Below are 12,125 nucleotides of genomic sequence, written 5' to 3' on the forward strand. Positions count from 1 at the left end.
GCCACTAGGTTAGTCAGGCAGGACTTGCCCTTGGTGAAGCCGTGTTGGCTGTCTCAAATCACCTCCCTGTCCTCCACGGGCCTTAGCATAGCTTCCAGGAGGATCTGTTCCATGATCTTCCCAGGCACAGAGGTGAGACTGACTGGCCTGTAGTTCCCCGGGTCTTCCTTTTTCCCCTTTTTAAAAATAGGGGTTATGTTTCCCCTTTTCCAGTCAGTGGGAACTTCACCAGACTAATAATGAAAACCTCGGAGACATTGTAAGAAAGGGCAAAATTTTAGCACAATTCAAAAATTTAGCAAATAAATTATTTAACTCCTAGTAGCCCACAGCCATGTTTAGGGTACAGGGGAAACACACTTCAAGTTGGCTCTATCTTCCCTGTCTTAATACTTTCAGCAGCCATTGCTCTGAAGTAGAAATCAGAAGTGAGTTACAGGTGTTTATTGGGACTTTACCTGCCCTGTATCTGCCTTATCCCTCTGGGTACAAGGTACAAACAATGGGGTTGATCGTAACAGTCTGTAATGAGCACCAGTGCCCCCTTTGGGGGTTTCGTGTAGTGTTGGAAGAGGATTAGCCCCCTCAGTCCTGTAGTTTGAATGAGGTACAGGTGAGGATGAGCAGCAGTGAGCAGTTGGGAAGGAGCACAGGTGAGCTAGCATTGAATCAATGTGCTGTGATTAATAGACACGACTGGTGGTGTATTACACACATCCTTTCAGCTCTGTGCGCTTACTTTTCCTTCTTGTATACGGAACAATAATACCCTATGCAGGCAGCCAGACCCTCTCTTCCTTTCTCCATCTGCCACACAAGACTTAAAAGGTGTGACAGTAAATTACTCAGCGGAAGCTCTCTCTGTCCAACAGAGTGAGGACTGGAATTGTAATTGGCATGTTCTAGGCCTGCAGCCTTCACAGTTTAAAGTGTTTATAATGACCACGGAAATGGTTAATATAGTTCAGTTATTTGTATTAATGTTTTGCAGACAGATGATACTGGTTTATAAACATCTGTCTAGATTTAAATCTTCTTCTGTTTTGCATTATCTTGGGATGCCGGTTCACAAGCCCAACTGCTGTATTGGCTCCTACCCCTCACCACTGTGGGACAAACCAAGTGCTCAGAAAGTAATTACTCGAAATCTGTAAGTCATATCCTGATGTAATAGATAGGAAAACTTTGATTGGTTCTAGCTTCTTCTAATATATTGGGCTGCAAAATGCTGGTGTTCAGCTGATGCTTTATGAATGGCTGAGCCATGCTCGCAGCAAGGAGCAGGCAGCTGGGGACAGGAATCACTGTAGTGTCCCAAGAAAATCTATCCCTGCTCATCAGTTACAGCCTGTAGTTGCAGAGATCATGAACAAGAGAGAACAGTGGGCTAGGAAGAATAATATGAAGGGAATAAGCTAGAGGAGAAAAGAAAATATGCTTTAAGAAAGAAAAGAGAGAGCAGAAACAGTGAGAGGAAAAGAGAATGCAGAAATGAAGTCTCTTGATCATTTAATATTTCATGTCCTGGGAACCAGTCTAAGTGCCCCAGCATCAGCTAGGCAGTTCTTGGATTTCTACTTGCATGACAGTGACCTTAGATTAGCTGTTGGCGACCCAGCATTCTTCCTGTCTAGTCACTAACTTGGACTATATCTTTATGTGGTAAGAAGAAATTTCTTTTTTCAACTAAGCTGTGCCCAGAACAAGCAGATCTAGGATTGCTGTCAGGTAGCGAGACTGAAATGGGTGCCTGCCGCATAAGAGCACCAGGGTCTGGGTGGTTTAGTGTTTTTTGATTTCCGCAAAAGTGCAACTTCATCACACTCTCTGCTGGACAGCTGTCAGATGGATTCCCCAGGATGATGGGGAAAGAATGAATTTCTGTGTTTTCCCTAGTTAAGATAATAAACACTGACTTAATCTCTCTTTGTAATGAAAAAAATTACGTTATAACTTTTGACTCTGTGCCAGACCCCAGGCTTTCTCTTGTGCCAACTGAAATGGGAAGTAAAGTCCGTATTTTCTAACAGTGCGGGTTATTAACCACAGGACTAAACTACTGAAAGAAACATCAGATTCTCAAATTTTTGTCTTTAGATCAATACTAACTACTTTACTGGAAGGTATGCTTCAGATCTTAAAAAAAATAAATATAGGAGTTATTTGACGCAGTGTAGGAGTGATTGGGTAGAATGTGTAGCTTGTAACAGACAGAATGTTAGAGACATTATCTAATTGTCCCTTTCCTACCTAAATTATGTATCCTTTGTTTGTTCTTTTTCTCTTAATTCCCTGGGGGGTGGGGGGGTGCTTTCCGTGATGCTTCATTACGTTGTCAAAGCTTCGTAAGAACTAAAATTCTGACATTCAGAATTGGTTAATTCTCAAGCAGTACAGATCTGAGGGAGCAGCAAGTTCTGAGATTTTTGCTTTGATTTTGTGTGTGTTGTGCTTAGTTCTTCCAGAATGGGCTTTTGGAAGGGACAGTTGGATCCATTATGAGCTGAGAAGCATCCTCAGCACTCGCAGCACTCAGATCCAGCTGATGGTGCGCACCCGTATCTCCCACAGCACCCTTCTCAGCTTGGCCTCTGCAGATTGGAATGGATACATCCGACTGGAGGTGAGCAGTCCAAAAGCCATTCTGTTTCAGTGCTCTTAAATTTGTCATGGAGTACCCCAATAAGAGAAAAAGATGCAGTTTCTGATTAAGGACACTTATTCTTTCACGTAATAAAGAGCAAGAATTTTCCACGTGAGGGTAACTATTCTCATTTGTGTTGTCCTTCTCAGTATTACCCTTTCATAGCATAGATTCTAGCTGTTTCACTGCAAAAAGTACAGGTGAGTGCATGTGATACACGTGAATGGAGAAGATTGTTTTGTCCTGTTTGCCTTTTCCCATTGCTTCTATCTGTCTCCAGCTATAAAACTTGTCTCTACGTTTTTGTTGCCGTTGAAAAAGCTGTCTGGATTATATTAGCCAGAGAGAAGCTAATTATTCCAGTTGTAACAGGAGGGTCAGCTGGGAAGACTTAGAGGTAGACAGCAATAGGTGTACACGTGAATGGAGAAGATTGTTTTGTCCTGTTTGCCTTTTCCCGTTGCTTCTATCTGTCTCCAGCTATAAAACTTGTCTCTACGTTTTTGTTGCCGTTGAAAAAGCTGTCTGGATTATATTAGCCAGAGAGAAGCTAATTATTCCAGTTGTAACAGGAGGGTCAGCTGGGAAGACTTAGAGGTAGACAGCAATAGGGAGAAGATTGATAAAAAGGCTCATCTGAGTTAGAAGAGACAGCGGCCTGTAAAGAAAAAAAGCTGATAATCCCTGGACTTGCTGTTTTCTTGTGGTAATTTTTATCTGGGAATAAAGCACTTAAATGAAAATGGTACTCTTGTTTTTTAAAAACTCAGGTCCATTTCTTGAGGCAGGAGAGTGTAATAACATTTAGAAGTGCATTTCTGTTATTAAATATCTTTATTCTTGTCTTCTAGGTGGTTGAGGGTTTCTTTAGTGTTAACTTCAGCTTGGGGGACAAAAATCACTCTTTGAGAATGAGGACATTACGTATAAACAATGGCCAGTGGGTTCTTCTGACCATGGAGCGCTACAACAACGAATTTACCCTGCGCGTTAACAGTGGTGGAGGTGATCAAGAAGTGACCTCTGTCTTGGGTACAAACAGATGGTTTGAAATGGATTGGGCAAGCATTGTGCTAGGAAACCGCTTTCCCAATCATTCAGAGAGTGATTTCCAAGGTACGTGATATGATGAGCTCCCAAAGGGAGGCAATTAAAGCCTAAAAGGGGCATCTTTGAGTGTATTGGAGAGTCTAAAACCCAGGTAAGAATTCCCATGGCGACTACTATGCCCATGAAATCCCATCTCCTCTACTAGGGAATTCAGAGCTCATGTTCAACTCTCTATTTGCCATTGTATCTGGTCCTAGTGAAGATGTGAGATTTCCTGTAGATATTGGAAGATAGCACTTCAGTTTTTTATTTCCCATGCCAGAGTCCCCAGGTAGGGAACTCATGCTGCGATCTTCACTCCCTTTTTGCCTTGGAAGGGTTTAAGGAACAGACACAACACCTCCTGGTAGGAGGAGAAGGATTTGCAAGGCAATTCACAGTGCGCTGTCCATTTCCTGGGGTGGGGTGCTGGGACTTAGAGATTGTGGCTCAACAGAAGACAGCTTTTTCCATTCTGTCACTTCTCATTAGGCCCACTTTTAAGACTATATTTAAATCTAAATTAATTTAGTGGAGCTGTTCTGGTTCATAGCACAGTTCTGCTAAATCGTTGCATTGGTACAACCAAGCTGTCCTGTAGAAGTATTGTCAATCTGTAGATCAACCAGGGCACACAGGCATGTGTCCTGTAGCTCTTCTTCTAAAATAAAACTGATAAGCAGTATAAGGATCTTTTTAAAAAATATTTTAAGTTTTTTACAATGCTCTAACATCTCCTGCATATGTACTGGGGGCAAGGCTTGAGGTGGGGATGTTGCTAACTCAACGTATTTCTCTGTGTACTCCCCTGCTTTGATGCAGGTTGTATGCGTGATGTCCAGCTGAATGGCCATCCACTTCTTGTGGAGGGCAAAAGCATGGAGTTTGGCTTTATTCTGAGGCGGCAAGGTGTCACGATGGGATGCCATTCCAGTGCCTGCAGCAGCCAGCCCTGTTACAGCCCTTTCCTTTGTGTAGACCTGTGGAGAAAATATGAATGCCGGTACATTAAGCTTTTTTTTTTCATCCAGGGGTGGTTGGGAAGCTCTTTCTTTCTACCTTAGTTCAGGCAACTTGCTTCTAACAGTGAAACTCTCTGCTGCTGCTGGTAAGAGAGGGGCATCCCAAGGACAAATCCTGCTCTCCATCTCATCTCCCAGCATGGGCCAAACTTGCTTTTTCCTGCAAGTCTGATATGGAACCTATTTACTCCACCATTTCTTCCATGGTGAGAAGATCACAGGCCAGTGAGGAAGTGAAATGCCCTTTGATAAAAGGTGGATTGCAAAAGCTTTGGTCTCTCTTTCTCTGTGTGACAATATATATATTCTGATACAGTATATACATATATTGTGTGTGTATATGTATGTATAAAATACATATTGCATATACAATATATATTTAAATGTATTTTCTGTAAAGAAGTTGAAATTAATCATACTTTGTATGAAACAATGAGACTTTCAGAATTAGACTGTCACAAAACTGGATTCTAAAATTGGCTGCCCAGGGCCAGAATCAAAGCCTACCAGCTGGTATCCTACACAGTTAGTTCCTTGGAGAAGATCCACTATTTAAGGAAAGTTTTCAAAACATATATTAAAATATAAAAATCAAAATACAGGCATTTCTGCTCAAAAAAACCAAGCATACATACACACAGGACTGGGAGAAGGTGTCACTTGCATTCCTTCAATTCAGCCAAAATTTGGCACTTCTGAGGCCTGGTGATTAATTCCTGAAAGAGGCTGTGTGCCTCTTTTTTAAGTGTGCCTTGGGACACTGCTTTCTTCAGTCTACTTCTGAAAGAACAATATGAAGAACATTTATTCACTAGTATTTCTCCTTTGGATTCCAGAAAGCAGGTCTGTGCTCCTCACAGCATTCCTGCACAGCCTCTCCAATTACATACCAGAAAAAATCACTTTATCTTCCAATTAAAGTACTAAAAGACAAGATGGGTCATTCTGAGGAGGTCACTGACATCTCTTTCCCAAAGGCCCAGATGAACATTGCAAAGCTTATACTAAGTGCTTGCTAACCCCATTGATCTCGGGCATCCATTTCCTTCTAGGGGTTTTGAACATGACTGTAGAAAAAGGGTTAGTCTGTTCAGAAGCTGACGGATCCCTTTTTTAAGGAAGGAGTGAAGCTCTTCTGCATATCTTCTGGATAGGGAAAGCAGAACATATGTGCATGTTTTCATAGCCTACTAGCTCACTGTGTTAGAGTTTACATCTATTTCATACTCTCAATGTGGATTTGTGGTTTGCTTGAAAATACTTTAATTATTGGCTTTAAAGAAATAGTAACAAACTTTGCACAAACCAACATACAACTCCAGATGCTTTGCTTGCCTGAAAGATATCTTCTGCTTTTGTTGTTCAGGTGTCCAGCTGGGAAAGTAGAAGTGACTGACAACCTTACAGGGCTCAGACACTGTACCTCATCACCTTGTGGACACTGGACCTGTAGGAATGGGGGTACCTGTGTGGCTCAATCCCCAGACAAGACTACCTGCCAGTGCCCCAAAGGTTACAAGGGAAGATGGTGTGAAATTAGCCAGATGAAGGCTGGAAGGCCCATTGGACTCAGCTCTGGCTCAATTCTGGCAATCAGCATGTGCCTCCTTGTCTTCCTAGGTAGGAAAGCAAGTACTTTTTTTCCTTCTTTTTAATTTTGTACCTTGGTCCATTGAATCAAGTCTGCTTTACCCTTGGATGTTGTGATCAGTGTTTCACTTTTTCTGGACATCACCAGTTGGGAGTTCATTTGAGGATGCTAAGAGGCAGGCATCAGCACGTAGTTACAGTTTACTTGCTTTGAAGCCAGTTCAAGCAAATTTAGGACTTCTCTCTTTCACAATCACTTATTTTCAATCTTTCTTAAATAAAAGCTTTCCGTCTATGTGTGCAAATCTGTGTGCAGCCACCTCCATCTGAAACCCCCACCTGCCCTGAGCCCTAACATTTGTATTAGGTAGGACCTACAGCTAGTACGTGCTATTCACATATTAGGAAGGCAGAGATCTTTCTCTAGAAAGTTTATGATCTTAACAGGCGAGCCTCATTAAGAGTGTGGGGCAGAAAGAAACGTTTACAGTGTGTCCAGTTTCAGGTGCACTTTGGCTGAAAAGTTAATAACACCATAAAACTGTTTCTCATTGATAAAGAAAAACTGCATGCACATCTCAGAATAGTAGAGAGTCCATGATTATATTACACTTGTAACCTTCATTAAAACAGTGTTTTACTTACTTTGGGTATCTTATTTACTCAGGGTTGGTGAAAGGCCAGAGATTGGCCAAAATTCCTTCTATTTAAATGGATTCCTTTAGGTAAGTAAAATACCCTTTTAATGAAGTTTATGATGTAATATACATAGATGATTCTTTACATTCCTGAATATAAGTTGTTTATATATTAACAATTACACATCTTTTACCTGGGAAATTGGTTGTCAAATTAAGAGTTGATTTAATGTCTCAGGAGTCATATAACTACTTGTTTGTCATGCATATATGTCATGTGTCATATGTCATATAACAAACATGTGTCTTTATTTCTTCCAGCACTCTTGGTCTCCTACACGGTATGGAGTCAGTGGGGAAGTTCAGGGTTTCGGAAAGGAGGAATTTACCACATTCCTGAAGAGCGTGAAAGCTGGGAGGATGTTAGAGAAAATGTCTTCAATTATAATGAAGAAGGAGGTGGAGAACGTGACCAGGTATGATGCAGCTTCAATCCAGTCTTTGCAAATTCAACCTCTCCTCACCTTCCTTTCCCAGACCTTTTATTTAACTTATTGTCCTTATCCAATTGGTTGTTTTGTTTTGTTTTGTTTTGTTTTTTTAACCTGAAGTACTCTTGAGTGGGAGGCTTCTATTTCAACCCAATCTGTATCTTTCACGATGCTGGTCATCTGTAGCCACCTTTGAGGGAGCTGCTCTGGACACAGCATTCTTGCTTTAGCCGAAGACTATCATCGCAAAGGGATTTGATATGATCTGAACTTAGCCCTCTGAACTAGGCCCTCTCTTTTCTTCAGTTTGCAGAAAACTCACAGAATCCAGTTTTGTGTTGCATTGAGCTTTAAAACATTTTTGGAACCTGTTTCCTTTTGTGTTGTTTCTCTCTGATATTTGCATTCTTTTTTTTCCAGAATGCTTACAATATAGATGAACTGAAGAAACCTCTCCATACCGTTCCCTGCTTCTCCTTGAGGGCAGCTGCTCCACACTCCAGGACACCCACTGGCCCAACAAGAGACTCACTCTCAAAACATGCACATCAGAAACAATCAACATCAGCTGTCACCAGTGTCCCAGACTTCAAGGAATATGTTTCTCAAATCATCTGGGATGCAGACAACGATCTACAGAGTCTTCCAGCTGACACTATTCATTTTTACTGCTTAGAAGGACAATGCTCTCTAGCAGGGAGCCTTAGTTCCTTAGACTCCATTAGTGGTGATGAAGATCTAAATTATGATTGCCTCCAAGAGTGGGGGTCAAAGTTTGACAAGCTTAAAGAACTCTATAAGGTCTCAAACAAACATTTGTAACCAGAGTTAAAGGAACTTGGAACATTGCCATGACATATGGACACTACTTTTAAAAATGTCCTTTTTTATATATAAGGTACTTAAATTGATGCAAGTTTTTAGTTACAGTAGTATGATATACTCACTTTTCCCAGAAGTGATAATCCGAACAGTCTTTTTATATGCGCTGTACAGTTATTTAATGGTAGAAGTGCAAAGACTTTTAAAGCATGAATTTTCTTGAAAACTTTGGAATGTAGGATTTGTATAGAGTAGCATTATAACATCCCTTTTTATTTGTGTAGACCACAGTGACTTACTATAGAATCATAGAATGGTTTGGGTTGGAAGGGACCTCTGAAGGTCATCTAGTCCAACCCCCCTGCTGTGGGCAGGGACATCTTCAACTAAATCAGGTTGCTCAGAGCCCCGTCCAACCTGACCTTGAATGTTTCCAGGGATGGGGCATCCACCACCGCTCTGGGCAACCTGTTCCAGTACTATAATTGTCCTGGATGCAAGAACTTGAATTATTTTCTCCCTACTATTAATATGATTCCTATCAGGTGGGTAACAATGGGTAGGGCATTTTTTTTAATTGCATTCTGCATTAATTTTAGACTGTGAAATAATTATTACAAATGTTAAATATAAAACATTTTAAATTTCTGTTTTTCTTGTCAGCTTTTGTCTTATCCTCCTAAACTGTAATCTCCCCTGACATCACACACACCATCTCACTCACTGTTACAAGCTGCCCAACCATGTGAAACTTTTCTGTCTGACCCTTTTTCTAATTACCTGTAAAGAGGGGGAAATAGTGGAAAGATCCTAGCTGTGAATAGCACTTTGCTGACGTGACAATTTACACTCTTAAAAGCAGTTGTCAGGTTTGGGAAAAGTTTATATTCAGTAAGCTTTTATTTCCAACTTTGCTTTCCACATGGAACCCTTCTTCAAAGTCTGCAGCTGGAAAACAGAAGAGCTGATAGTAGGTGTGAAGAGAAGCTAGAAGGGAATCCAGGCAAAAGTTGGAACCAAACTCTTTCAATCAGGACAGTCATTGTAAAAATTTGGTTCCTCAAAACAGAAACCATGGGAAACCTACCCTGTTCCTTTTTGCCTCCTCCTGCTCCCACCCCCCAAAAAAGGACTGTGGTTTGAGCATGGAAAGGGGAGTCAGGAGCTTTTGAAATCTAACATTGACTTGAACACTCACCTCTGTGACCATGGGTAAATCACCTTGTTCTTTCCCTTTCTCTGTTTCTTACCTTTCTGAAATAGGGGCAGCTACCAATGCCTGGGGTGATGTGTGAATGTTAATAGGTGCTTACAGCGTGCTTGAAAGCTCTGAAGTGCTAAGATTTGTTTAATTGTTTTCTACTCAGTGTTTTTTTAATTATCAGTACAACATGGTACTCTGTGTGGTTTTTATTGAAGTCTTGACACTTCCTTTGATTTATAAATATTGTTTTAAAATTAGATCTTTCATCACTATTCATCATTTTACTTGGCATAAAAAATGCAAATGTAAATTAGTTTTGTACCTAGAAGGAAGATTTTGATACTATTAGAACAAGTATAATTTACACTGAAAATTTATTGAACAAAACCACCGTGTGAACTGAATAAAACAATATGCATTCATTCCATAAAATTATTTATATGAATGATACTAAAATAGCAATATTTATTAGAGAGATTTAGAGCAAAGGGTCAGTATGAGCCACTCCTTCATGCCAAAGTCTCATATGGCTGGGCATTGATTGTTCCTACAAAGTCATAAAAAGTAAATATTGTAAATATTGTAGCTATATTAACATATAGCCACATCTTGCTTAATGTAAATCTTTCCTCCTTTCTAAATACGTATGGTCTTGTAAGAAACTACATCCAGGGATATAGTGTATAACTATATAACTGCATGTGTATATATATAGTGTATATATATAGTGTATAACTATATAACTATGATTTGAGGATATGTTGTTGCTGCAAATGAAAACTGCTGAGCCCCAAAACTTCAGTACGGCGACTGTTCTGAGTCTTGAACTCTTAGAACACTTTCATGAAGTGCATATACATTTTTATTGCTCTTTATTAAGTTGCCTCTTCTGAACTTGGTATCAAGTAAAGCTTAGCATAATTACTGGTAAACTGTCTCTTCCAAAAGAGACTAATTTGAACAATGTTCTACAAATAATGCTGACAGGCTAACTATGATCTCCCAGAGGATTATTTTGTAATTCATATTCTGAAACTGAGCATTTTACATATGGATGCATTATAGAATCATAGAATAGTTTGGGTTGGAAGGGACCTCTAAAGGCCATCTAGTCCAACCCCCTTGCTGTGGGCAGGAACATCTTCAACTAGATCAGGTTGCTCAGAGCCCCGTCCAACCTGACCTTGAATGGTTCCAGGGATGGGGCATCCACCACCTCTCTGGGCAACCTGTGCCAATGTTTCACCACCCTCAGTGTAAAAAATTTCTTCCTTCTATCTAGTCTATATCTACCCCCCTTTAGTTTAAAGTCATTCCCCCTTGTCCTGTCGCAACAGGCCCTGCTAAAAAGTCTGTCCCCATCTTTCTTATAAGCCCCCTTGAAGTACTGATAGGCTGCAATAAGGTCTCCCCAAAGCCTTCTCTTCTCTAGGCTGAACCACCCCAACTCTCTCAGCCTTTCTTCATAGGAGAGGTGTTCCATCCCCCTGATCCTTTTCGTGACCCTACATTAAACAATAACTCAGGAAAGTTGAAGCAGTAGGGGTTTTTTTTCCCCTCAAATAACTGAAGACACAAAGTAATATGCATGACAGAAGGTAACAAGTTCCGTTGTAGTCAGGACACGTAATAGATTTCTGTCCTCATGGAAGATGAGAAAGAGGAAAGTTCTTCTGTCTCCTTGGGTCACTTACAGCCAAATGCAGAATGTTTATGGCTGGCAGGTCACTGTCTAGCTAGTTAAATGGACTGAGACTGAGAAAGGGCCATTCCAGGCACTCGTTTGATGCAGTATCCCCTGTTCTGCATGCTGCGGATGTTGCGGCTGTTGAGCAGATGAGTAGCAGTCCTGTAGGAAAAGAAAAACAGACCGGTCACTTAAGGCAATGATGGGGGCAAAAGAGATTGACATTGTATATCTACATTGAAAACTTGCTGTGCAGCCTTTGTGAACTCTTTTCTTGGTAAAATATTTGAGAAATTCAGCCAAATGACTGAAATAGTTAAAAGCTTCTGCTAGTCATCCTGCTTCTCCACCAGACATTGACATCCTAGGAAGAGGCATACCTGAAAAGCTTGAGAACCAGCTCCTGGCCAGTTGCAGCTTAGAGACTGGCATAGACAGACATGGACTATGTAAATGTGGACATCTTAGTAACAGTGGAAGCTACTGCTGAAAAGAAGTAGCTGCTTCTGCCATTTGACTTGAATCTGCCTTTGTTCATGGATCAAGGTCTTAATTTCTTTGCCTTTTCATAAGGCGCTAAGGTGTGCACGGGCAGGAGGAGGATGGAGGATTAGCCATTTTACGCTAGGCTGAGCTGCGGGACCCTGCTCCGAGCACTGGAAGGGCCCTGCTCCGAGCACTCCCTTCTTGCCCTCTTCTCTGGATAACTGCTCGTCACCACAAATTAAAAAATGTATTTGCCGTTACTTAATTAATCAGCAGCAGCGGGAGGGAAGGAGGGAGAGGTAAGGCACGGGCGCAGGTACGAGCCTGGGGGCTGCGGCTGTGAGGGCGGGGGGCAGGCAAGAGCCATGTCCCCTCCCCGCCGTGGTGGGCGGGGCCTCAGCCACAGGACCGCCCCCGCGCTGCCCCATCGGCTGGGGCTCCGCGCCGAGGAG

The 12,125-nt window shown here is 41.4% G+C and overlaps 1 protein-coding gene across 1 annotated transcript in view; it reads left to right on the plus strand.

The window, feature by feature from the left end:
• Positions 1–8,296, plus strand: part of LOC103895799 (neural-cadherin) — a 46,031-nt gene extending 37,735 nt beyond the window's left edge. Inside the window, exons 28-33 of the mRNA XM_009275505.1 lie at positions 2,457–2,623; positions 3,496–3,760; positions 4,556–4,736; positions 6,122–6,375; positions 7,305–7,459; positions 7,895–8,296. Of these exons, the coding sequence (XP_009273780.1) occupies positions 2,457–2,623; positions 3,496–3,760; positions 4,556–4,736; positions 6,122–6,375; positions 7,305–7,459; positions 7,895–8,296 (1,424 nt within the window). The remainder of the gene's footprint in view (positions 1–2,456; positions 2,624–3,495; positions 3,761–4,555; positions 4,737–6,121; positions 6,376–7,304; positions 7,460–7,894) is intronic.
• Positions 8,297–12,125: the final 3,829 nt, after the last annotated feature.

Source organism: Aptenodytes forsteri, unplaced genomic scaffold (assembly GCF_000699145.1).
Source record: "Aptenodytes forsteri isolate BGI_AS27 unplaced genomic scaffold, ASM69914v1 Scaffold208, whole genome shotgun sequence".
Lineage (NCBI taxonomy): Eukaryota > Metazoa > Chordata > Aves > Sphenisciformes > Spheniscidae > Aptenodytes > Aptenodytes forsteri.